This window comes from Metarhizium acridum (assembly GCF_019434415.1).
Source record: "Metarhizium acridum strain ARSEF 324 chromosome Unknown scaffold_141, whole genome shotgun sequence".
NCBI lineage: Eukaryota > Fungi > Ascomycota > Sordariomycetes > Hypocreales > Clavicipitaceae > Metarhizium > Metarhizium acridum.
In genome coordinates this window covers 1323934-1349360 of record NW_027094020.1, presented here as the reverse complement: position 1 = coordinate 1349360, position 25427 = coordinate 1323934, and the positions used below count along the sequence as shown (strand labels likewise).

The 25427-nt window shown below is 48.8% G+C and overlaps 6 protein-coding genes across 7 annotated transcripts; 1 reads left to right on the top strand and 5 right to left on the bottom strand.

Annotated features, from left to right (window-relative positions):
- Window positions 1-1018: 1018 nt before the first annotated feature.
- Window positions 1019-2777, bottom strand: J3458_009070 (uncharacterized protein). The gene has a single exon (XM_007814598.2). It carries the CDS (start codon window positions 2497-2499, stop codon window positions 1531-1533), a length of 969 nt encoding a protein of 322 aa, XP_007812789.1. The 5' UTR covers window positions 2500-2777; the 3' UTR covers window positions 1019-1530.
- A 2275-nt stretch (window positions 2778-5052) lies between these two features.
- Window positions 5053-10843, bottom strand: J3458_009069 (uncharacterized protein). Its single transcript, XM_066119561.1, has 4 exons — window positions 8894-10843; window positions 6913-8835; window positions 6224-6833; window positions 5053-6152 (listed from the first exon to the last, which is right to left on the bottom strand). The coding sequence occupies exons 1-4, from the start codon at window positions 10408-10410 to the stop codon at window positions 5517-5519; spliced, it is 4686 nt and encodes a 1561-aa protein (XP_065975356.1). The 5' UTR covers window positions 10411-10843; the 3' UTR covers window positions 5053-5516.
- Window positions 10844-13517: 2674 nt separating this feature from the next.
- Window positions 13518-16752, bottom strand: SEC23_1 (GTPase-activating protein S23). The gene is made up of 6 exons (XM_066119560.1): window positions 16345-16752; window positions 16160-16290; window positions 15748-16042; window positions 15212-15688; window positions 13806-15152; window positions 13518-13744 (listed from the first exon to the last, which is right to left on the bottom strand). The coding sequence occupies exons 1-5, from the start codon at window positions 16435-16437 to the stop codon at window positions 14031-14033; spliced, it is 2118 nt and encodes a 705-aa protein (XP_065975355.1). The 5' UTR covers window positions 16438-16752; the 3' UTR covers window positions 13518-13744; window positions 13806-14030.
- A 137-nt stretch (window positions 16753-16889) lies between these two features.
- J3458_009067 (uncharacterized protein) lies at window positions 16890-18643 on the top strand. 2 transcript variants are annotated; one of them, XM_066119558.1, is made up of 6 exons: window positions 16890-17279; window positions 17336-17375; window positions 17447-17571; window positions 17647-17842; window positions 17905-18208; window positions 18263-18643. In XM_066119558.1, the coding sequence occupies exons 1-6, from the start codon at window positions 17047-17049 to the stop codon at window positions 18295-18297; spliced, it is 933 nt and encodes a 310-aa protein (XP_065975353.1). In that variant the 5' UTR covers window positions 16890-17046; the 3' UTR covers window positions 18298-18643. The 2 variants fall into 2 exon arrangements, with proteins under 2 accessions (XP_065975353.1, XP_065975354.1); XM_066119559.1 differs by having other exon boundaries at window positions 17336-17571.
- Window positions 18644-19803, bottom strand: RPS1_1 (ribosomal 40S subunit protein S1B; the record flags this gene model as incomplete). Its single annotated transcript, XM_066119557.1, has 5 exons — window positions 18644-18930; window positions 18991-19492; window positions 19566-19591; window positions 19651-19735; window positions 19790-19803. 5 exons carry the CDS (start codon window positions 19801-19803, stop codon window positions 18787-18789), a joined length of 771 nt encoding a protein of 256 aa, XP_065975352.1. The 3' UTR covers window positions 18644-18786.
- A 1953-nt stretch (window positions 19804-21756) lies between these two features.
- Window positions 21757-23936, bottom strand: URC1 (putative GTP cyclohydrolase; the record flags this gene model as incomplete). Its single annotated transcript, XM_066119556.1, has 18 exons — window positions 21757-21769; window positions 21829-21898; window positions 21955-22040; window positions 22108-22137; window positions 22200-22362; window positions 22441-22444; window positions 22537-22692; window positions 22743-22825; window positions 22880-22922; window positions 22971-23026; window positions 23078-23117; window positions 23193-23262; window positions 23319-23356; window positions 23432-23475; window positions 23528-23667; window positions 23727-23792; window positions 23849-23852; window positions 23903-23936. The coding sequence occupies 18 exons, from the start codon at window positions 23934-23936 to the stop codon at window positions 21757-21759; spliced, it is 1140 nt and encodes a 379-aa protein (XP_065975351.1).
- Window positions 23937-25427: the final 1491 nt, after the last annotated feature.

Genomic DNA, 25427 nt, shown 5'->3' with positions numbered 1-25427 from the left:
CTGGGACACACATCCCTGCATTTCAACGTTTTTTGTCTGCATGTTTTGGGCCATTTGTGTGTATGATTCCCCTAGCTGAGTGACAGAGAATTGATCACTTTACTAGGCCTTTCTTCAAGGAGAACAAGAGACAGTCACCATCTATACCCAGGAGGTGCGGAGTACATACCTACTAGGTAAAGTAGTATGTAGGTCCCCAGGCTTTGACTGGTTGGCTTCCTCCCTCCCATATTTGAAGGCTCTCACCTCAATCTCCAAGTTGATCGTCGCTGAGAAATGTCAATTGGTCTGGCGTATGAGTCAGCTATCAGCATCTCCATCTCCAGTGCTAGCACCGTTGACATCTCACGCGGGAACCACTGCCAAACCCCAACTACTTAAGTACCTAACCCCCGGCCCCCCCCTTCTCTTTGGTCAACAGTTCCCGTTCTCGCGGCTGACTTTAGCACTTGGTCCTATTACTAGTATTCTCCGGCTCATCAGGGTCATGTGACTCGTGTCGACCTCGACTTCTGCATTTTTGGATCCGTCAATTTCTCATCTTTTGCACGCAATTTCTTCAACACTTTGCTATACAAAATGGAGCCAAGTGCAAGTAGTGGACTGGGCTTCATGAGCTGCCACATTCATCGTAGTTTCGCACTCCTGCTAGCAGCCACGTGCGGCCAACGCGAGTACTGATATTGATCCGGATGGATGGGCTGCTTATTGGCAACCAATGCTTTGTTCTTAGACTTAGGTTAACGTTCTTCCCTTGAGACACAGCTTTCTGCTGAGAATATCAACTGGCCTTGGCTTTTTGTGTCCGGCCTTGTCAGTCGCTCCTTGGCCGGAATAATCCAAAGAGACAGATAAAGGAATGCGGCTGCAAGCAATTTGACTTGTACGAGTCGAGACGCTGCACATCAGATTCCAAAGCAGTTCCGCTCTACAAACACAATGCATCTCTGCTCTCACACGCGAGTACGGGACGGCCATTGAAAACAAGACATATTAATTGACACTAACGCAAAAATCATCTCTTTTCCCCATTTCCTAATATAACTCCAGATACGCCAGAGCAGCCTCGAGCAAAGTCTTCTAGTGACACATGCATGAATTCGCCCAACTGTAGTAGAGTGCTAGACCAAGTTCTGCCAAAACGGTCGGGGGTATAGATTGGCAGAATGTTTAACAAATGACCGCAGGTCTTGGTCCTCACACGACAGCGCAACAGACAGCAAAGATAAGAGGGGGAAAACGCTTAAGCAAGTGAGGCTGGACACCAGTGGTATGTTGACAATTGACGGCGCCTGCCCAAATTGTGAACTTGAGACGCAACGTCGCTCAAGTGGAGAGCTTGTAGCGAGCGCGTCGATTACCCAAAATCTCCCTAAGGTAACAAAAACAACAATCTTGAAGGCGGACGAATGTCTAGCATGTACCACGCATTTCGTCACTGTGCCGGGGCCCATGGACTCCAAGTGGCACTTGGGAGCCACGGCGGGAAACAGTATTGACAACGACAACTGACAATACACAGAAACTCTACTACGCCAATAGTGACGCGAGCCTCATTTTATAACCCATGTCGTTGCTAACTCCCTCGGCACTTGAGTCTGATGCCCCCGAATGTCGGGGAGGAGGCTGTGGTCCTCGCTGCGACTGCTCATGTCGCCGTTCTTTTCCTTCCTCCTCCTTCTGCAATGTCGGTAAAGTAGGTGTTGTCATGGGTTCGGGTGGACTGGGCAATGGGGGCAGGCGGACGAAGTCCCTACCAAACCTCCCTTCATCGAGCCTGCCCGTTGGACTAATACGAGGCAGCTGAGACTCTGCCGGGACGGGTTCTGGCCATCCGCGCAATGGAGGGAGCTCAACCTGGGGTATTTGAGAATAAAGTGAGCGTGATCGATCAGCTGGGGACGTCGTGTAATTGGCGCTTGAATCCAAATCCGATGGCTCAGAAGAACATGGTGATGGAAGGGGGCCATCCACCAAAGACCCAATCCGATTCCTGGAGCCAGACATAGGTGATCTAAGATTGTTGGGAAAGGGTGCGGGGAGTATCGGGCTCATGATTGAAAGTGGTGCTCGTTGCATACCATGATCAAATGATGGCAACGGCGAGGACGAGGTCGACGATGGTGATTCAGCTGCCGATGTTGGATTCGAAGCACGGCGTCGGCGTTCAGAGCGTTTCTTTCGATTTTGGCTTCCATTCCACCAGTTCTTGACCGCGTTATCACTTCGTCCGTCAAGGCGGCGGGCAATCTCGGCCCATCGTTTTCCAACAGTTTCTACCAAATACTCGATCTTGGCGCCTTCCTCGGGTGTAATAGGGTCATGGTTTAAAGATGGTTTAAGATTCTGGTGATAGCGTTCCCGGCATTGCTTTGGAGTACGGGATCCAAGAACTTGAGCGATGCGAACCCAGTTCAAAGGGCCTCGATTTCCGATCAGGCTCAGGAGAAAACGGTCCTCGGTATTGGACCAAGGACCCCTCCTTTGACGAGGTTCCATGGTTGGAACCCTGGCAATTCTCTGCGGTGGCGAAAGAAAGAAAGCGGGAAGCGTTCGTGACCGCTGTGGCTCAACTGCCCTGAGTAGGTCGTTGACTGCTTGGAACGGAGGACAGGTTTGCTGAAACTCCTTTAATTTATAAGATTTCTTGTCACGATGGGTGAAAGAACTAATAAGAAAATTAGAGTTACGCTGGGGTATCAAGCTATTTTCATTGTGTCGACAGGAGAGTTTGGGCGGAGAGGGGGGGTTCGCGACTAGAAGAAAGTAAATATGCAAGCGAATGCGTCAATGATGGGGAGGCCCGATGAGGCTCGGTGTACTTGTGTTAGCACCGCTGTCAGACGCACCACTTGACGCTGGACAAACTCTCGGTGGAGAGGGTGTGGATGTGGGGTGTGACTTTCAGAAGAGTCAACATTGAAGTACGGACAGGGGTGCCAGGGCAATTGGGTAACCAAAAGCAAGTCGCCTTGAGAGGTGACTAATAGGCCAGCCAGATAGAGCAGAAGCCCAAAGTAGCGACTGAAGACAGCCCATGGTTGAAATCTGGTGACAGTTACACTCCTGTGTAGCATGGAGGAGCGTGAACTCCCGTCTCACGCATTGGGCGTGCTGGGTGAACGAGGGGGTGTATGCATCGGAATGCTGGAGAATAGAACACAATGATCTGCAGCCGGGATGGCGCTTGCTTGGCCAGGGCCACCATCCCCTGGTCTACTTACCTCATTTGGTCATGTATTCCGTACCTGCCACCAAAACGTAGACCCTCGCCAATCAGGAGCCTTTTGCCCACTGAGTTGAATAGATGTTGCCTGGCGCCGAGTCCAGTTGTGCCAGGCTTCGTTCGGACTGGCACTATCTCATTCTCTGAACAGTCTAGTCAGTCGTTTGGGATTCTGTTGCCAACTTTGAAATGCTGCTGGCGAATCATACTAACTGCCTACTAGCTAGCTACTGTAGGGTTCTTGGAGCTAAATCCCGCGCGACTTGTACTTCTGGTCAGGGCAAAAACGGACAGAAAGGATTTTGCCTCTTTGTCTTGAAACTTGTAGACGGTCATGTGAGAGCCCATAGGCAGGTGACTCTTGCTGAGAAGGAAACCACTGGCACGCGAGGATGGGGGACATGATGCCGTGAAGCCTACTAGGTACCTCGGTAGGTAGGCCAAATGTGCCTGGGTTGCCTTCTAAAGTTTGCTAGAGTAGCAAAGGGGCAAAGTGTCAAATGCCCTGCCTCCTGCGGGCAAGCAATAAACTTTAAGTCGATCGTGACAAGTGCAAAACATAAAGGTTGATTCTGAGTTGTTGAAGAGACCTAACGCACACAATGAAAACAGCTTCCCCTACACTCGCCTTGGCAATTAACTTCCTTCAAACGACTAGTGCAGTTGGTTCTAACATCTTGGATGGCGCGGTTGCGTTGAGAGATCATGAGACAGGTTAGCAGAACCACAACAACTGCCATCGTTGCCAAGATGGAGCTGATCAGACCCAAGAGGTGGTATCCAGGCATAGTGACGTTAGAGAATCCACTACACTGTTCTCATTCACGGTTTTGACGAGCCATCATCTATCTGTCTTTGACAGGTCGACCAGTCACATCGAGTGCCTATCATCGGTCAGGTGCGGAGCCTACCTACCCACCTAAAGGCACTAGGAAGGTATGAAACTAAGGACATTGAACGTCAACTGGTGTGTACAATACCTACCTGGGTATTAAACATTGATATTTACGTGCACCGGATAGTGCAGGCTTGATTTCATGCCCACTGGACCAAACCGCCGGTGGCTTGACAGGACTGGCGGAACGGGCCCTGCCAGCCAGCCGCCCTGAGAAGCTACCGGACCAATACTTGACCCATATCAAGCCAAGCAGTCAATACGGCCGGCCGCTCAAGTGGCTTCAGAGCCATGCAGAGGCAGAATTAAATCCTAGTCGTAGAGAGCCTGTAAAACTCTGCTTACTCACCCCCCTGCCTACTGCCTACTAGGTACCTAGGTAGGTAGGCAAAAGGCTCAATATCAAGTCGCGAGATTCCCGTCGTCTACAAATAGTTATATATCGATTAATGCAAAACGCTTTGCTAAAAATGTCCCAACCCTGGTGTTCTACTACTTCTGACACTCAGGAATATCTAGCTGCCTGGCAACCAAGTATGATTAAGAATTACACTACTCCTCAAAGTTTTGCCAGGCGCCCACCGCTCACCGAATAAACGATGAAGAATCCAAGCGGCATAAAGGAGCATCCTCAGTATCAGTATATACGCGTCATGGATGGCCAAAAGCGCAAATTTCGCATAGTTTTTAGGTTTGCATCAACGCCGAACGTCGGATGGTGTGGTTGGGTCTGATACTTTTGCCGAACCGGCGATGGTTTTATGACTGATGCTGCCCTGGTGGTCATGCAACATTGAAACTGGCGTCTAGTGGTTCGAGAATGGCCAGAGGCTTGTCTTGGCACCAGACTGTCAGGGTTTGGAGCCATCTAGACAAGTTGCGATGATGTTCCAAACCCATCGTGCCGGCCACCTGCTAACCTCCTTTTTTACACTCGTACACAGCACCCAATTTTAAACACGGGCCATGGCTAGTAGACTTCGCCTAGAGAGGACCAGGCAGAACAATGGCACTGTCATTGACATACTGCCCTTGACTAAAAAAAGTCAAATAGATTGTGAGGGGCACCAGCCCATGTCAATTCGTCGCTAATTAGTGCCATGTAGGTGGCCGGAGACTACGCTGGGTTTACCAGTCTAGAGAAGCGTGCCCCTACAATGTTGAGGAACGGGAAAGCACGCTCTAGATTTTACTACAAATGGTTTTTAGAGTATTGATTCATGCTTAAATATCGACTAGCAAGTAAGGTCAGATGCCAGACGAAATAGTTCGATACATTGCTAGGTGAGTATGCGATTACGAGTCGAGGTAACGAACGTGCCGCTAATCATGGTCATGTTCATCATCATTTATCATCGTTATTTGGTCACAGCCTCACAGGGCAGTCGAGCTCTGTCAGAGGTATATGTCACCACCCGCACCATTAATCCACCTTCTCCATGCCTCTTCATATGCTGTCTCGAGGTCTTTCACCCATCTTCGGGTATTAAATAGGCCACAGTGCCATTTGCTATCCCACAAAAGTTTCCGTATGTCCGCCAGACGGCCACTGCTTTGTCCGTAGCCGCCACTATTCATTGTGTATTTAAGACTATTCGCCAAATCAGCCGCTCGCTGCTCATATTCTGCCTCAGTGTATGTAATCAGTTCCTCGGCTGCTTGTTGACCTTCCAAAGATCGAGGAAGTGCACCACGTAGAATAGACGCAGCCATCCGTGAGCACATTTTGTAAGGGTATCGGGGAAGAGTAAGTAGTGGGGTGCTGGACCACAGGACATCTGCAGCTGTGGTGTGGGCATTGCATTCCGGGGTATCCAGAAACATATCACAAACAGTGGCCCGCGAAATGTGTTGACTTTTTGGTGCCACATCTGTGAAAATGATCCGTTCTGCTACTTCAGGTCCGGCCCATGCTTTAGCTGTAGCCCGTAGGTTGCTCTCACCGGGTTCAGGAAATCGAAGAAGCCATAAAACTGCTCGTGGAACCCGAGCCAGAATGCGTAGCCAAGCCCGAAAAGTTGTCGGGTCAATCTTTCCACATCTCATTAGATTGACGGCTTGGGAAAATGGCAAAGTTAAAGAGGAAGGCTTTGTTTACTTACCTTGTAGAGCTGATTGAAGTTGCCGAGTATGATAGCATCGTTTCCAAGATTGGGAAACAACTCCTTTCTCATCCTCCACCTCCGCCTTTCCACCTCAGCCCATTCAGTTTCTTTCTCGTCAATTGCGCATGACTGTGCATGATCGCAGCAGAAGAAAGTGTCCCGGCAAAAGATAACATTTTCCGAATACACCCAGTCACCTGTGGTGTCTTCATTGTTGTCACAGAACACATCTTCGATTGACACATTATCTCTCCAAGGACGAAGAGTTGTCGACGGGACCGCGGTTTTGTCAGCTAGTATATAGTCGCACCATTCAGCACCCAACGTGCCAGCAAACCCCATAAACGACATTTGAATAGGTGCCGGCCTGGCTGCAAAGATTTCATTCCTTGCACCCCTGGTGTAACCATTTAGATTCACCAATATGTGAATATTGTCCCGTGTAATCTGTTCAACCAATTTATCTGGTGGCCAGTTGCTGACGTCTCTGAACACCGGCGCCTCGTTCTCAATCTGCTGGCGATGAACAGACCCATCACTTGGTGTGGTGGCATAGCAAATAGCTTGGACTCGATCCGGGTTGTGGAACCCGAAGGCGGATTGCATCCTTCAAATAAGTTAGTTTAAGAGTCAGATATAGCTCCAATAGCAGAGACGTTGAATAAAAAACAGACAGTGTGACTTACAAATGAGCCAACGGGTGGTTATTGAAATCTGAGGATATATAGCCCACATTCAAATGCGGATTCGGAGGGGAAGGAGGGGGGTACATTGTGGAAGGTATCCATGGTGATCGAAGTGTCGAGCTCGATATACGAAGAGCATTTCGTTGAGCAATTGCTCTTATTTGCTTCGCTGTTAAGGGACACGTGAAGGTATGAAATGGAAGCACTGTAGGTGCTGATGGAACACTAAGATTTTGCGGCAGTTTCGGTCTGTCGTATGACAATTTGTTAGTTTGACCACATAGATAACGATCTCTGTAGCTTTTCCTCAATAACACTCGTGTGGCACGCTCTATCAGTCGCAAAAGCCGAGATCCTTCCCATGGCTGATCAGCCCATCGGCGGAGGGCTTCCTCTAGTCGAAACGACGGGTCTTTGCAAAGATGTTGCAGTTGCTTTGCCAAATCACATATAGCGGATTCCCGCAACATGCCTTGCCCCCAGTGAGATGCATCCTTGAGTTGTTGGCTCACGATATCAACGACGCGCCTAGTGAGACCGCTGCTGCACCCACTAGTTTGAGCATCAATGAGCATTCCGTCACTATTGACATGCCACCGGTCGTACTTCCCAGATTCTAGAAACACACCGCCACGGCCACGCCAGTTGCACACGGAATTAAGGGCCGTAAAAAGCCCGCAAACGGCCTCTGCGAACCCAGGATTCGCGTTTACTGCGCGTCGATAGTAGTGAATGGCATCGTTTATCCGGCCCTTGTCTTTGACAGCATTGGCAAGATTCGTGAGAGCAATGTCAAACGTCCCGTCACAGGATACTGCGCGTTCGTACATTTGTATTGCCAGGTCCAGTTGACCAACATCTTTCAGCAAGCTGCCAAGGTTTGTATGAAGATGAACATGGTTCGGATCGAGTCGAAGGCCATAATTATAATACGCAAGTGCTAGGGCAAGGCCACTTCCAGGGGCAATACCAGGTATGCTAGTTTGCGACATTGTTCTACCAGCTGTGTTTAAGGATGTGGCAATGCCTTGTTGAACGCCAGCGAGGAGAATGCCAACATTATTGGCTGTAGACGGACTCTCCTGAAGCGACAAAGAAAGATAGTACAGAGCGAGTATATCGCCGACTTGCGATGAGCCACGAAAGAGGCCAAAATCCACTTTGCCACTAGACATGGCGTCTTGCAAGATTTTAGCTAGTGACAGCAATGAATTGCTTGTCGTTTGCACAGCAGCACGTTTAGATGGCCCGTTTCGGAGAAACTGGAGACCGGGTAGTTCACCGGTGCCACCAAAAACAAGTTGGGCGGTATGCCGGGCTTTTTCTGGAGATAACATCAACGGATGCAGAGATTGTGGCTTTTGGCTAGAGGCATTTTGGCATGTTCGTGATGAGAGCGCGACTTGGATACGACGTATAAGTTCCTGGATCCCAGTAACTTGTCGTCCAAGGCTGATCAAAACAGCTTCCTGGAAGGCTTCCGACGCACGCTCAGTGTCCTTCTGGCTATAGAGCAATGTGCCTTTCGCATGAACTAGGGCCAGCATTCTGCCGTTATCTATACCAGACAGCAAGTAACCACTGGATCCGAATCCAGGGGTATTGCTACCGTTGCTCCCATTCAGAAATTGAGACTGAGAGCCTGGTACAACTAGTTCATTTCCACTTCCTAGAATAGGCAGTGGGGCCTTTGGTTGGGTAGAGCTCGTACTGGCGATAACGGGGCCTAAAGCTTTCTGGACATATGCTATAACTTCGATAGCTTCCCCGCTCCGGTTTTTGTACAGGTGCCCTACTAGATGTTCCGTGGCATCTAAATAGCTTGGTTCTAGCTTTACCGCCCGAAGCCAGTTCTGCTCAGCTTCATCCTGGCGGCCAAGACAATACAGAGCTGCACCAAGATGTGTAGTGGCCTCAACTTGACTATAAGACCCTTGATTAGTAGATGAGGCAGTAATTCTTCATAATCAGGTATACTCACCCCGAATCCAGCTTGATTATTGCTGAGAACCATTTTAACGCGTCATCATACCGCTCTAGGCAGTATAGAAGGCAACCTCCGACAAGCATACCTTCGATCCATTGCCACTTGGTTTGTTCGCAGAGGTTCTTAAGGATGTCTAGAGATGTCAGAGCATTGGATATCGGCAATGGATGGACTGCGGATGTTATATTGCTAAAAGACGGTGCTGAGAGGCTCGGGTTTGCCGAGACAAGTTTTTGGTCAAAAAGGTACATGTTGTTACCACTGGGAGTGAATTGGCTATAGGGAGCATGACTGTGTAAGGACCGGTCGCTATCCAAAGTACATCGTCCACCATGCTGGGGCGAACCTTCACTAATACTATTGGCAGATGTCGCATTGGGGTTCGCGAGGTTGGCGCTTTTGATCATTCCAAGGCTCTGTAGCTTCGGTGGTTTGGGATACGCCGGCAGTTTGTGCGAATTGAAGGAGCCAGGGCTACTTCTTGTTGGACTCGTTTTGCCACTGGCTTGCAAATATGAAAGTAGTTCCACATAGCTTTGATAAGACTGCTGTAAGGCTTTCTCCCGAAGATGTGACTCTCCGATCGAAGTCACCCTTTGGCCATCAGTCCTTGAGCGAGGACCTTGGTATGTATGAAACCCCCACCGTGGACTGTGTCCAGAATATCGTGTCCCTCTATCTAGCCCTTCATACTTGGCGTATAATGGTGAGTGCTGAGATACGACGCTGCCATGTTGGCCATATCCGGTATGGTTTATATCTGGTGTCGTGTATGAAATACCAAGGCCGGTGTTTTTGTCATAGTTGCTATGGTCCCATGGCGAAGATCCCGAGTGCCAGCCCATATGACCAAATAGCAACGAACCACTAGTTGGAGCTGGAGGGGGGCAGAAGGCACGGAGGTTGTGCTCATGCGCTCGAATGACTGGCTGGTAAAGATCTGAAGGCTGACCCATGGCTTGGGCATTGCTGGTATTCAGCAAGCGTGAACCACTGTTCAGAACCGTCGAAAGATCCAACCCATTGGGTGTTGCATCGTTGTATGCCCAGGCAGCGGGCTGGAAGTTTGCGGGGGGGTGAGAGCCGTGGTTATAACTGCTACCGGGCACATTGAATTGGATGTGCGGCGGTTGTGTAGATCCCAACAAAGAGTCCGGTGGAAAGTAGGATGTTGAGCCAACTGATATGGGGAGTATCATCTGTTTCAATGGTGGTGGTCCCGGGAATGGTTGAATCGGCGAACCATCGTATCCCGCCTCGACCGTTCCGCCCGGCGTCTTTCTGCGAAGGTTATGCTCGGGTGTAAATGAACCAAGATGAGCAGTTGGCATGGCAGCCTGTTGCGTCGACTGCGATAGCCTGATCGGAAAAGAACGTCTATGGTTTGATACGAATCGGCGGATGTGGCCATCGTTGTGTCCGTTGGCTTCTCGTCCAGGTACATTGGATAAGCTGTTGAAAGCTTGTGGCCCTGGCACGGTACCAGGATGCATCGGCGGTGCAGGAAGCATATCCGAAGGAAACTTGGGGGGGTCTGAATCATACAAGGTCAACGACAGATGAACGACGGCTGGCAAGTCAGCATTCGATCATGGCTTGCCGCTCAACGCATGGCTGATGATGTGAAGTAGTCGAGACGCATTTGGGGCTGCTGACGGCGTCTTCCCTGTGGATGACGCTGGAGTCCTGCGGCTGTCCAAGGGTGTCCAACGTGATGTCCTGAGGACGGACCTATGATGCCGTCTCGGGGTGTGAGTACAATTGAAGGTGAGGCGCCGTGTGTCGCCGTGTGTCGCCGCTGTCGGTGATGTTGTGGGTTTCTGTGCAAGAGACGAGGAAGGGAGGGGACAGGGTCAGGAAGCGACGTGCTGACCTGCCAAGCACAGCACCGTTGAGTGTTGGTCCAAGGGAAAGGTGTTGCTTTTGGTGGCTTGTGCTGTGGCGCGGTGGAGGTGACCGCTTCTAAGAAGGCAAGCTTGCGACGACGACTACATAGCTGACTTCTAGAATGTGTGACAACAATTCCTCCAGCGGGGGAAACATTGCATAGTAAACGGGACTACCATTGAGCCCAGTTGCACATGGCATGCATATAATCTAGAGAGATCCTCCCGTGGTCCGCATGCTTGCTGCAGGCACAGTATCGAATCAATCTCTTACCCTACACTCACCAAAGTGAATCGCCAATCAATCAATCCATCCTGTCGTCTAAAAGTACCACCTTACTGCACCGACCTCAGAGCAAGCTCGCATCGAATATCTCACTGGTTCCTGGTGACTGGGCAGCAGGGGGCACCAGAACTTGAGTCGGAAAGGTAGCCAGCTCACTGGGGTTTGCGGATAACGTTGCGGTGACTGGTTCTGGAAATACGGTAACAGGTGCAAAGACAAGAAGCCCATGATTTAACAGAAAAAGCCCACCGTAAGTCATCGATGACATTTTGTGACCAGTAAATTCCTCCGTGGGGATAGCTGCCAAGCGGTCTTTGTCGCCAATGCTACGAACTTGTGCCATGAAAACAAGTGGTGTCCCTACAAAACAGCATGTAAGCGACACATGATAAATCAGTGAATTGGTGGGTAAATACCCTTTCCTCACGCTGTACGCGGTAGTGCTGTTATGACTTGATATTCATGAATATGGCAGAAGCCGCGCCCTCGAAGTATCAGTGATGACGCCCACCAAGGTCCGCAAAGTCCCAAATTAAAGCTAGGAGCCCGACGGCGAAAGTAGGTCCCTGCATACCAGACATGAGGCACAGTCTTGGCACCCAATAGGAGAACCAACCTACTCCCCACCACCACATGATGCTGTGCCCAACAATGAATGGTATGGTCTGAAAGCGAGCACAAGATGAAATGTCTGAAGTGGAGGACAACGGATTGGATAAAGCCACTTGTTATATTGTATTGACAAAGAGCACAACAGACATTATGATACCGCCAGAGAAGACCACAATATTCGACATTGACTTATTATGGATGCATTGATATTCGCTGGAGGTCGGGTACACGAGTCCCAAGCTATCTTTGGAGATATGTTGGCCAGATTTATGGACCACTACACCCAGGGGGCAAAAAAAAAGGCCAGAGTGTCGCGGTGAGTAAGGGGCCACAATGAGAATTATTCTTCCTCGAGCAAAAATTGAAATAGACCACCGTGAAGTCTGGTCAATCTCAGAGTGTAGCTGAGGGTTTATGCTCGCCATTTTTACATCACATCACGAGTCACTGTAAGGGGACTTTTCGAAACTGAACCACGTTGTCATATAGGTGACTACTATGCCGCTCATGATATGCCATTATCACTACACATTGAGCTCATTGCCGACATAGCTTGCTTAGACGAGTGTTTTGGTTTTTTTTTTTCCGACGAACATCTACTCCGCGGGAACTAGATTGAGCAGTTAGCAATCTCATACTGGCGAGTTTGAACACCACGGGTAAAGAGCTCAGAGAGATGGTGGTGAGACATACTGTCAATATCGCCATTGTCGATAGCCTCGATGATGACCTTGGGAGCCTTGCCGTCAACCTGGCAACCAACGCTGTAGGCGGTTCCCAAGATCTCTTTGACTGTACCCTTGAGCTCCTTAGCGAAAGACTTGTATCGCATAGTGCGGGCAATTTCAATGATTTCATCGAGGCTGACCGACTTGTTATGCTTGATGTTTTTCTCCTTCTTTCGGTCGCGAGGAGGCTCCTTCAGAGCCCTAATGATTAGGGACGAAGCGGTAGGAACGACAGACACGGCAGCCTGACGGTTCTGAATGGTAAGCTTGACAGTCACGCGCAAGCCTTTCTAACATTGGGGTTAGTAATCTGCCTGGGTTGATGCTTTACAACGTAGGAAGGAAAGTTACCCAATCTCCGGTAGCCTTAGCGATGTCTTCTCCGACTTTCTTTGGGGACAAACCCAGAGGACCAATCTTGGGAGCTAAAGCAGATGAAGCACCCACCTCGCCGCCAGTGGCACGGAGGTGGCTAAGTGAAGCATGTCAGTCTACGTTTTCTTCGAAGTGTCGCCTGAAGCACCACGAACATGATCTTGATCTCGTTGGGGTCGAATTTGGGAGCTGTCGAACTGTTAGTACCTGCGTCGAAATGGTATCACTTCATCAATTGCGACTTACGCATATTGACTGATCGGAATTGGCAGAGGCTCGTGGTTTGCGTGCCGTATGTGTTAAGTGATGATGGAAAGAAAAAGTTAACCACAAATTTCACAAGAGGCCCTTGAAAATTATGTGTGCCCCACTGGTCTGCCCTAACTGCACCTCGCGAAAGTACTCCGTAATCTGCCCGCCCCACCTTAGTCAGGCTCGGATTCACTAACACCTCAGGTGAGGCTTTTGGCTAGCTGAATTATCTGGCAACGAGATGCTAGCATATCGACAATGTAATTACATAATCATATCGGTCACTAGCCACTGGGAGAGTCCCCAGGCAATACTAGATACCTAGGAGGCATAAGGGGTATTTTAATGCCCATTACTAACCTCTTAACTATGATAAGACAGCTCGTTAGAATCTTTGTTTAATATGTTAAACTTTCAACAGCTTGCGATAATTTAGGACCCGTCTCATGATAGCTGTACTGTCACCAGAACCAGGGACCGCGCGCGTAGGTACTAGGTAGGTTATGGTATCCCTGTGCCCTTGTGAATCCACTACCGCTAACTTCCCTCTGAAATTACATGTTATTACCTACCTAGGTACGTACGTATATTGGCAAGCTTATTACCCCAAAAGACTTCTACCCCAGCTAGCTGTAGCAAAAGAACGCGAGCCAAAATGTCGCATTGCCAAGACACGTTATGCTAACTGGTGCCACTAACCGCAAGCCTTTTACAAGAGGTTAGTTGTCACCTGACTAAACAATGATATTGGGGCTCCGATCACTTACTTCATAAGGTGATCCATAAACGTCTGCAAGGATACATCGTCAGTGAAGATAGTTTGAGCCGAAGCGGTTCCGCCGCCCCCATATGGCCCCGTTGTGTGGGTTGTCGAGGGGTTCAACTTGGACAACAGGAATCGTGCCTGTGAACCACCCGCATCGCAAACGACGAACCGAGGCAAGGGAAACCGATCAGTGATTAGGTCCTGAAACTGATTTAGCATCATTTGGTTATTTTTTTTCCCCCATACAACTTACCCTGGCATCTTCCTTTGGTTGCTCTAACAGTGCGGCAAAGTTTTCGTAGCCTTCTTGATCTTGGTAGCCCGCTTTTCGCCACTCCGCGATGGTCTCTCCATGGAAGATGAGGATATGGAAAAATGTGTCTAGAAGCAGAATATGCGTCGGCTGGATTGAGGCAGAGTCAAGTAAAACAGGCTGTCCACCTTCCTGGTCAAAAGTATATGAGTCCAGTGTCGGCTGGATCATGATGAGAGAGTTGCCCACATCTTCGTGGTTCAAGACATGCCGGTCAAACGCAGTCTCATCCGGCGAATTGTTGAAGACTTGCAAGAACTGGCTCCTTCGGAGATGAAACATAAACTGTGGATACAGAGTGAAGTTCTTCTCCAGTCTAAAAGACGAAGGGTCATCCTTCCGGTAATCAGCAAACCTCGAACAAAGACGAATGAGCATTCTGTCTACCCATCGGAGCACGTCTGGCCCATCATCAACTTCTGACTTAAAGACCGCAATTCGAGACATGAGTACGGCAGCGGCTTCTTGGTCAAATGATTGAGCAATTGCGGGATCTCCAGCAGGGCCGCTCAAGTTCCGTGCAACAGTGGTAACACGAAGATGAAACTGTCCAGAAGAATGTTGGTAGTAAGTTAAGAATTGCATCATGCCTTTCTGCGGCGCTTGTTGGTGGGTCGCTGGGCCTTGGCTTGCAACTTCAAAATATATGCCGTAGCTCGCCTGTGGATCGATCCCGCACATCTTCCACGAACATGTATTGCCAATGCCACATTCCGTTTCACCCACCGACACGGACTTCTTGTTTAGTGACACAGCATGCCCAATCAGGCCAGTAACTTTCAACTCCTTCGTAGTGAGCACTTCCAGGACTGCATTGAAGCCCATCAAAAGATTGTCATCCCCGTCCTTTTCGAATATGCGAACAAACGATTGCTTAAACATCGATGATGTGAAACTGTCCGTGAGAATCATATGGCCGCCTGTAGAGTTGCACAGGCCCTTCATTTCTAGAAGGCCAACCTGATCGAGACAGCCTGCAAATATGTCAATAATGTGGCCATTATGGGCCGTCCGCTTCGCCAGGTTATCGTAAAACTACATCGAAAGAGTATGGTTAGTGACATGTTTGCTGGGCGATAATCTTGAGAACTTACCTTCAAGGCCTTCTTGTAGTATTTCACATTATCACGATCAATATCGTGATGTGATCTGATAGGTTCGCGAAGCTCAGGCCCTACTACCATTCCAGGCCCTTCGGTTGCAGGTCCACCGGCAAACAACATTATGCGGCCGCCGGCATTTTGGAATGAAGATTCCATTAGGCCGATGGCAACGCTCAAGGCCACACCTGTGCATCTAAGACTTCGCCGGTCATTGGCAGTAGGCCAAGGGTCTTTCTGGAGGGATTCCAGAGCCTTTGTGAGCGAAAATTCAGCCTGTTGAACTGGGAGAAGAAACCTCGAGGCAGGGCCCATTGGCGCAGGGCGTCCAGGCTGGGCGTGGCTACCAGGACGAATCACAGAAGAGGACAGTCCCAGCATCTCCTGGACCTGCTTTGCACTGTAATCCTTGCTACCTCGGAACACATAAGACTTGGCGCAACCTTCATATCCAATTTCATGTACCTGAGCCTAGATTCTTGTCATCAGCCATGAGTTGACACACACACTTGTGTTTCATTGTACCATACCATGGTGCCAAACGTGATGAGGCCAACAAGGGAATTTTCGGGCAAAAGGCTCAAGCTCATGACAAGAGACTCCTTTAATGAGGTTAAGCCATCTTCTTCCTGGCAAAGGTCGACCACGTATAGAAAAATCGGTGGAGCAGGAGCTGGCCGCGACAAGCGATACTCAATGGTAGTATTGGCCGGGTGCAATTCCGGCGGAATGGCGTTGGCAGTGATGTCTTTATAATGCGGAGGCAACTGGTTTCTCGAGAGGCAGAAGGGACATATCCAAACTCTGGCCCGGACATCAACTTGGCTACCGAAAGGGTTAGAGGCTTTCGAGTACAACTTGCCTGAGGGATGTCGGTTCTCCGTCATATTACTCTGGTTTGTGACATTGTGGCACGGAGAGACAAGTAGATGTGGAACGCACCAGAACGGGTTGAGAACAGAGCGGCAAGGTTGCTTGCAAGTCACTGGCTCAAATTGGAGCAGAGGCGTGTCGGGCTTCTCTTTCAAAGGCGTGTAAAGAGCTCCAATGGGAACCACGAGCCTCGAAGCTTCCTACAACTGCATTAGCAGTACAAAATGGCATCATAGGAGTATTTCGCCACTAACCATACGCGAGCTGGGGAAAACGTTCCAACTTAAGCGCACACCATCACGCTCTTCCACCTCGCTCCATTGCTCTTTGAGCGCCTCGTAATCCATCTTATCCTTGAATCGAGTGGGCGAAGGTCGGGGGGGCAGCGTTCGAGGGGGGAAGTACTTGATCTCGGAATGGAGGACGAGGTGAGCTAGAGTTTGGGTTCAGTTCAGAAACTGACATCAACCGTCATGAAATCCTCAGTTTTCAAAACACAGGAAAGTTTGTTGACAAGATCTCGATGGGAAGAGGAGGTCGGTTGAAATGTGGACAGCTGGCAGCCCCACATGTGTGATTGTTATCTTTGGTTATTGGCAGGGCCTGTCGAACTGTCCTTTCAGACTCCAGGGCGCTAGCCGCTAAATGGTGCCATGGCAAGCATACATATATTTTGCTTGAATTTGTCCCAGAAAGTTCTATAAAATTACCTGGTATTTAAATTGCGTCACTGAAAAGGTTTTTGCATCTATAATGCTTTATAGCCATCCCTTTAAAGGTCATTAACGGACAAGAAAGGGAAGCATCCCAGCCATATTTTTGGGACCCACACTGGTGACTTATCAAGACTCGTGACAACAGATCTTTCGCCCCAAAAGCGACTTTGCAAGCTGGATTTTTTTCTGTGTACCATTGCAGGCCTTTGTAATTTTTTTTCGCTGCTCGCAAGCATCACTATGTTAATATCAATCGCTTCTAGAGCCTATCTTAACTGCTATAATGTAGCGATGATTCGGGCTGCATGGCAACTGAGCAGACACTATTGCCATAATTCTCAACCCGAAGTTGTACGACCTTTGGCGTTCGACTTACACGAACCGCCAAAGCCAAAAGTAAATGAAACAACCTCGCCCATACTCTTCCTGCATGGACTTTTTGGTTCTAAGAAGAACAACAGAGGAATCAGCAAGTAAGCTTTTCAAGTTTCACACCAGCAGAGTGTAAAATGCTAAATTTTCCTTTCAGAGCAATCGCTCGCGATTTGGGCAGATACGTATATGCATTGGTTAGTCTCGGTGCTCATCATTCGGTATGCAAGATGGTCGTTCGCGTGCTAAACACCTATTCAATCACTAGGACCTGAGAAATCATGGGGAATCTCCGCATAATCAGCGGCATGATTACCTCTCGATGGCAGAAGATGTCTCGTCATTTATCAAGGACAAAATGCTTACTGACGTTAGTATTATCGGCCATTCAATGTACGTTTTATACATACAATCTATCAATTGATTGGCCAGCGAATTGAGTTCTCTAACGAGAGTCTGATGATTCAGGGGTGCAAAGACGGCCATGACGCTTGCTCTTCGCTCTCCGGAAATGGTAGCAAATGTGGTGGCAGTTGACAATGCCCCTGTTGATGTTGCATTGAATGGTGACTTCGCCAAATACATCAGGGGAATGAAGATGATTCAAGGTGCCAAAATTTCTCGCCAAGCCGAGGCCGACGCAATTTTACAGAATTTCGAAGAGGTACCATCCCTATCGCATACACCCCTCTACCAAGTACGTTTCTCGGGCTAACGCAGTGACAGTCTGTGCCCATCCGACAATTTCTTCTTGGGAATCTGTACAGGGTCCCCGGAGAGAATGTGCAGCAGTTTCGTATTCCTTTGGATATTCTAGGGAGATCGCTTGCCAATCTAGGGGACTTTCCCTACAAGAATACACAGGAACGGAGGTTCAAAAAACCGGCTCTTTTTATCCGAGGAACGAAGAGTCGCTATGTCGCGGATGATGTGCTGCCCGCGATCGGAGAATTCTTTCCTCGTTTCCGTCTCGTAGACATCGATGCAGGTCACTGGCTAATATCTGAACAACCCGAAGCATTTCGGCAAGGTGAGAACGTAAATCTGCTCACTTAACAAGCATATAGTCTAATTCTCCAAACAGCCGTCGTTTCATTCCTGCAAGAGGATTTAGATTGAAAGATTCTCGTGTTATTTGCTAGCTGAAATAGGTCCGTTCTAAGTCGAGCGTGGAGTTGGGCACTCACAGCGAAGGCTATCATCATAATTTTCTACAGGATGAACTCCGTACTCCGGCTGAAATCTTAACAAGCCTCGCGACCTGATCAATGCCTGGCCAGCTTCCTGGTACCAAGTTTGATATTGGGGGACCATTTGCCTCTCCAGTCCGCAAACAGCTTCACCACACCTATTTCTAGGCCAATATAAGACCAATCTGGAGTTGACGGCATGGTCAATATAGACACACACAACCACAACATGCATCACAGAAAATAGAATAGACCGCAGATTTCATAGAGTAGTAACAGAGCCTTTTTGTACCATTTACGGAGAATTACCGTTCTCCAACCGCGCCGTTGATGCTAGCCACAATGACCGAAATAATGCCAGAGATGAGTACATCACCAGTGAGAACCCCTCTAGTCTCGCACTTGCATGTAACAACTCTTAAACCTCAGCCAAAACTCGTTCCTTGAACTCTCGCTCAACCTTCTGGCCCTGATCATCCGTCCCCGACTCTCCGTGAAGAGCCATCAACGCACCCAGGTCAAACTTGGGGGCCTTCAGAAGCTTCACCTTGCGAATGTGCACCTAGATTGCTCTTGTTAGTTACGTGCAAGCAAGTGACGGCTTGAATATCTCTTTACGCACGTTTTGCAGGGGATAGATGCCAATGGTGGACTTCTCAATTTCGCGACCAATAACCTCGGGGATTAGCTTTGATGTCAACTGAGTAAGGGTGCAGCTGGAAGCTTCGCGCTGAATGATATCAGTCATCTTGCGTCGGATGGCGCGGATCTGCGAAGATGCGGCGTAGGTAGTCTTCTTGATCTGGTTAGGGCGTCGCTTAGTGAAACCGATTGCAAAGAGGCGGATGAGATAGTCATCGGTCGTCTTGACGGTGACATTGGCCTCAATAAGAGTCTGCCACTTGCGAACAAGAGATCGGAGCTTGTCGGAGGTGAAATCCAACCCATGGAAGTTGGTCAGGCAATTCTTCCCTTGAACCTCATCCACTCGAAGGCGAACTTTGCGGAAAGAATGCTCTTCGTCCTTCTGTAGATCGGCCAAGGAAACCTCGACGATACGGCCCTTCAAAGCATCATTTGCGTTCTTAAGACCAGTCGTGCGGTTCACGAGGGTCTTGCCGACACTATTTTTTGTTGTCAGCCCCGTTTTAACCCATGCACGCTTTCTGGGATCGCTAAACAAAATATTAAACTCACTCTCGAACGCTGAAGGAGCTGGGCGCCTGAAAAAAGAAAGGTTTAGCGAAATGCCTGTAAATTGTTGCGGTAGGTTTGAGCCCACCTTGATCGAGTACCAGTCCTTGCGGGAGAATGGGTCGACGGTCTTCTTCTTGAGACCTTTCTTGCCCTTGGAGAGTCTCTTGTTCCTACAATTCATTAGAAATTACAGTTATAGGTAGTCGCGAACGGGGGATGCTCACTTTCCAACCGCCATGATTGCTGGCCGATATGTGAACAGCTGGAGAATCCGATGATGCTGAAGGGATTGGTGGAGGGGCGAGAATAATTTCAATTGTTGTGTGCACCAACTAGGTCTAAGCGAACCAGCAAAGTCTCACGGAGTGACTTTTGTCCGGATCCATTACCCAAAAGCCCGAGGAGACTGTCACGTGCGACACAGCCCCCAAAGATCCTCCTTCCCCACAGGCTTAGGAAAATTTTGACAATTCTTGGGCTTTCGTTGTGGCCCACTTCTTTACAGAGTAACTACCGGTGCTACCTATAGCGCGGCAAGGGGTTTTCTGGTGACTGTCCTCTGGCTATCATTTATCACAAGACAGCTAAACAGAATTTTTCACTCAATACATGAAACTTCTACTAGTTAGTGACAATTTAGGACCTGTCTTGTAATAGTTATGCTGTCACCAGAAATAGGGGCCGCGCGCGTAGTACACTTAAGTACCTACTAAGTAGGTAGGTACGTATGTACCGGAGTACTGGACGTAAGTTCGGGTTTCAGTTCCGTGTCTTCGTTTGACCAAACTTGCCCTGACTGTCAAATATCATCTCTATGCCAACTGCGAGGGCAATCTCAGGAAGAGTGCAGAAATGTGACTAACACGAATTTCATGATTCTCAATGATGCTACATACTGCCGTCTCATTCTTCGACTCTGTATTTCAGTTGAATTTCAGGGAAACGGCCAACTGCCCACCGAGCTCCGAGTATTTTGTCAGTACTCTCAACAGCATGGCCAACTCTGACCGTTACAGCGATAGTCCTAATAGTTGTCCACCATATGCTTTGCAAATGCAAATGCAAATGCATGCCCAATGAACCCTCTCCCCATCGGCGCTTGGAAGGATTCCCTCGCCGTCCACCGTCGTCTCCGTGCTTACTGTCAGTTAAGACTGCATTATGAAGGAACGGCTTGGCTCTGTCGATGTCCAGTTGTCGAAACTCGGAAAGCTAAAATAGGCGTCTAAGGGTGACTAGTTAGACAATTGCTGATGATGATACTTGTTTATACCGAGCTGAGGACCGACCTGTTGGAGTAGAATCTGAATCACATGCTATCTGGTAATTGATTGAGCCGTCTGAGCTACTCTGTTCATCGTAGGGTACGCTATGACCGTTGTGCTTCATTATTAAGCCTTCACCAACCACTTTGGTATCGCTTTGGTTTAGACAATAACCGCCCATCTTATTAAGCAGATACACCGCAGTTGGCGAGGCAGGGCTTACGAGAGCATGTCGGCTTGCGCTTTGCGTACTTATACAAGGCTTTGAGGCATCGCATCTGAGTAATCGCGGCCTTCGAGGGGGAGCTTCCTCGACCTTTTGGTATGTTCTCAGGTGCCCAGCGGCGGCACTTTCATGTTGTGATGCCATGGTGTTAGATGCTTGCTGTCAAGATGTAGAACACGTTGAAAGTGCATTTCTTAATCGAAATTCAACTTGCTTCGAATTATTAAGCTTTAATTTCCAAGCTTCTATACCGGCGACCCGACAATGATATTCTGGTCAACTCTTCAAGCTCGGCCGGGATTTCGATGTTGGGTATCAATATGATCGTCAGCTGACAGGCGGGTCCTCAGTTAGGTGTCAATGTGGCTACTTATCAAGATAGTCAATCCTACCCAAGAGGAGTTTCGATCTTTGTCCACGGACAGCTGAACACGTTGGAGGGAACACGTCTGGATTGACAACACGCATGCTGTACAGTAAATTGCGGGTCAAGTAGTATAGTGTGTATCGCCCACTGGCAGCGTTGGATAGAAGGTAGAAAGTATTTTTGAGTCAGGCATCATTGTCTACGAGGCACATTTATTTTAGGGCTCACGAGGCACGGAAGCATCTGTGTCGGCACAAGCAATATTGTGTTGAGGTTTGTAATAGTGATCGACTAGCTATTTAGCGTTTAAAAGATGAAGCATTTCTTCCCTCCTCAGTGATCGATACTGTAGGCCCATGAGCAAAGCCCTTGCAAGCCTAAAAGAAAAGGGGGGGGACAACTTACTCTTCCCACATCCTCCCCTGCACTGATTGAAGCTCATCAGCAGTGAGGCGTTTACCAGCAGTAAAATAGCCTGACAACAATAGTTAGCTCAAATTGACTACTTCGCGCGTTGACTAAGCTACTCACCAGCAGTTATTTTTGCGTCAATTTCAACTCTGGAATCGGCGGGAATCAACTCTTCTGGCAGCTCGACTCTTTCTAAGATTGGAATGCTAGTTGGGGTAAGCTTTTGGGATGGGTTCTAATTGTGGTCCTCGACCATGGCGGGCTTTCGCTCACCCCTGGCTAACGATAGCATCATGTTTCATGCTGTAAATATTTAGCAATTTCAATACTACGTGCCAGCTGCAGGCTTGGCGCAAAAAGCTTACTTGCTCATGCTCAGCATTCTGTCGATCTTCTGAATGCCTAGCCAGTGCAAAATGTCGGGCATAAGAGCCTGAAAGCGCATGTCTTTGACGCCGGCAATGTTTTCTGTCCTCATAAAATAATCTGAAGCTCGGTCCTCGCCTCGTTTCCGAGCATTGTAGACCACTTACAAACTAGTTAATGTACCTTGTACGAATAGCGTCATAGCATGAGGGACCCGGTTCGAATCTGGGCTAGACTCACGATACTGATATGACTGTTAGGTAAAGGCCAAGTAAAGAACAACGGCATATCACAACATAGTAACAATAGATATCGGTGAGCGTCTCCTGGACATACCTTGGTTACTTCGCCTAATGCTCTGCCCTCCTTTCTGAAGTAAATTACCACCCCACTCCCACCATTCTGTGCCTCTTTGACAGCTTCCTCGATACCGAAAATAAGATACGGACGGCATGTGCAGATATCAGATCCAAATACGTCGCTCCCATTGCACTAACAATGTCAGTATGAAGCGGGAAATTGTTGAGCTGTAATTGTCCCACCTCATCATGAATGCGAAGAGACAATCGAACATTTTCGTCCGACATCTTCTCTGGATCTCCGAAGCAATAAACGGTCAGCCCGCCTTCAGATTGTTAGCACTTGTGACTCTTGGAAATAATTGGAATGAAGCGGTTACCAATGGGTGGAAGAAAAACTTTGATGTCACCGCGAGTAATCAGCTGTGATTGTGAGCACACGATCGCGTATACAAGAGCGTTGCGTCGCACCTCAGGATAGCTGCCGCCTGTATGTTCGAAAAGTGACCGACGAAGGGTAGCCTCATCTGGGCAGTGTGAGTCGCAAATTTCATCAAGGAGTCATCTGAACCGCTTACCAATTCCAAACCTTTCCGCAACACCCGGAAGGTACCAAACCTAGGGTTTGTAAGTTTCGTTAAGAACATTCTGATTTGCTCAATCTGTTCTGATCACGAATGACTGCCAACTCACAGGTTCAACAGCAAATTTTGTCACAGCAAGCTCGCCTAACTTGTTCAGGCATACCTTGCCATCGGGCACGCTTGCAAAACAATCAGTTATGGTACCGTGTTGTTGTAATTGGGTTAGTCATCTCACAGTCTCCCGGCTTTTACACTCTCCTCTAATTCAGGCAGCTGTGAGATGAAGCGTATTAGAAGTCCGCCGGGACGACAGTATTCTCATGCCAAAAAGATGTAGGCCAGACGTACTTTCATGTGCGCTTTTGTAATAGCAATTGTTGGTCGTAGATCAACTAGTGTCCAGTCAGCTAGGAAATCCTGAAACTCCACTTCCGTGTCAAGTACCGTGCTCTTCCTCCATGATTTTCTTGAATGTCCATGGCGTAAGGTGTCCCCAAGGGTCCATGGCCACAATCTTATGGGGATCTCCCCATTGCGGGAAGGGGCCGATACGAGTTGCGGGTTCAGTATTAGTGTAGTCGGGCCTTCAAAAAGTGTCGGTCAGAAGTCATCTTCTATCTCTACTATTAGGCAGAGCACGCACCTGTGGTCTCTATCAAGCTCTTTGCTGGCCACAGCTAGTGCATAATATATGGAATAGGACCCTCCACTGGGTATAAATTAGTGCTATTGCCGTGGCACATTAACATCATGGGTAATCCTTACTGTGCTGTGTACTGTTAGAACATACTCTGGGGTTGGTGTGGGATAATGCCTAACCTCCGATGGCTATATGAGAAAGGACAAAGTACATGTCAATACCTGCTCGTCATTATTTTTGTGGGCTAGGTAAAATCACAGACCATTGCGACGCCGGATGGTCGATGGAGATCTCGAAACTACAACTGGTCCTCGCTTGGTCGGATCCGGATTGCCCCAATCCATTCGCAAGGGGTTTATTCCAATCTGCTTTGGGTACGTCCTGGCGTCAATTGACTTAGCGTTATGATAGAAAGAGAGAAATTTTGCAATAAAAGCACGACTTACGTGAGAACTATACGGGATGTGAATGGGGACCGAGGACTCGAGATGGGAAGGGCGGATGCTGCTGCATTAGGACCGGTTGATTCCCCTCCACTTCGCACTTCCGAGCTTATTTTTGTATGAGATGAGCCATTTGGGTCAGATTCCACGGCACTTACCCTCTCGGTGAGGGACTCAACAGCCGTTAGTAACTGTGTTTGTGTGTGCTGGATTTGACGAAGCGCATCTAGCACCGCAGGGTCTGGCGTTGCCGAATTCATCCTCGAGCACGTATGCTAATTTCGTATTTCAGTCAGAGCCAAAAGGAATCTGTTGACACTTCACAATGAAGGGATAGAAGCATAGAAGAATACTTCCTGCTTCATTCAACCGGACTTGTCGGGGACCTTGAGGTCGTGCTCGGATAGAGAGAGGGAGGTCACGCGGTTTTAGACCTCGCACAGTTGCATCCGATCGCTATTCCTGTGCATAAGCGGCCCTGTGGCTTGCCACCTGTCAGGTAAGTGGTGCAACACCGCGCGGCCCCTGCCCGAAAAAAGGAAAGCCAGCGACAGCATTGGTGCTCGCGCTATCTACCCGTTTATCTGCCCATAGCCTGATAAGTCTGGTGTTTACATCCCCTAAAAGCAGCGAAGACTACAATTATGTAGCTGCGGGGTTAACATTTTATATGATAATATAAGTACCCATAAAAATCTAGGCTACAAAACGCTACATCATAAACGCCATAATCTTCACTATTATTAATGTCACTTGAAGTCACCAGCTGCTATCCAGGGCCCTGTGGATACTGTGACCTAGTTGTAGTCTTCGCTGCTTTTAGGGGGTGGGATGTTGCATGTCTGGTGTATTTCGTTCTCCTGTAATAGGATGACGCCCGCCAAGGACAATGCCACAAAGGCTCTTTTATTGACATATGCGTGCAAGTGGTCAGTGGTTTTGCTGGCTGATTAACCCCTGCTCCTTTCCCGAAGCCTTGCACACCGTACAAGCCATTGGGGGAGGGGTAACAAGAGTTGGGCTGTTAACGGAAGCATGTCAGGGGGGCGGTCATGATCAGTCTTGCTCAGGCCACTGTTTCGGTTCGATGCCCAACAATGGTAGCACAGCTCGTCCAAATGAGGAGTACATGCGCAAACGGCAGCAAGCCGATCTGCGGAAGCACGGCTGGTGCGGGGTAACTACGGGGAAACATTGAATCCAACCACGAAAGTTACATGGATCCTAGGCACCTAATGTTCCTAGAAGGTACCTAAGCGAG

Bases quoted from the DNA above. Each gene is read 5' to 3' on its own strand.
- J3458_009070 (XM_007814598.2), bottom strand. From the start codon at position 2,499: ATGGAACCTCGTCAAAGGAGGGGTCCTTGGTCCAATACCGAGGACCGT.
- J3458_009069 (XM_066119561.1), bottom strand. From the start codon at position 10,410: ATGCTTCCTGCACCGCCGATGCATCCTGGTACCGTGCCAGGGCCACAA. The intron at 8,836-8,893 runs GTGAGTATACCT...AGGGTCTTATAG, and splicing joins ATAATCAAGCTGGATTCGGG to TCAAGTTGAGGCCACTACAC. The intron at 6,153-6,223 runs GTAAGTAAACAA...AGATGTGGAAAG, and splicing joins ACTTCAATCAGCTCTACAAG to ATTGACCCGACAACTTTTCG.
- SEC23_1 (XM_066119560.1), bottom strand. From the start codon at position 16,437: ATGGATTACGAGGCGCTCAAAGAGCAATGGAGCGAGGTGGAAGAGCGT. The intron at 16,291-16,344 runs GTTAGTGGCGAA...ATGCAGTTGTAG, and splicing joins TTTTCCCCAGCTCGCGTATG to GAAGCTTCGAGGCTCGTGGT. The intron at 16,043-16,159 runs GTGCGTTCCACA...CCCTTTCGGTAG, and splicing joins TCTGTTCTCAACCCGTTCTG to CCAAGTTGATGTCCGGGCCA.
- J3458_009067 (XM_066119558.1), top strand. From the start codon at position 17,047: ATGTTAATATCAATCGCTTCTAGAGCCTATCTTAACTGCTATAATGTA. The intron at 17,280-17,335 runs GTAAGCTTTTCA...TTTTCCTTTCAG, and splicing joins AACAACAGAGGAATCAGCAA to AGCAATCGCTCGCGATTTGG. The intron at 18,209-18,262 runs GTGAGAACGTAA...TTCTCCAAACAG, and splicing joins ACCCGAAGCATTTCGGCAAG to CCGTCGTTTCATTCCTGCAA.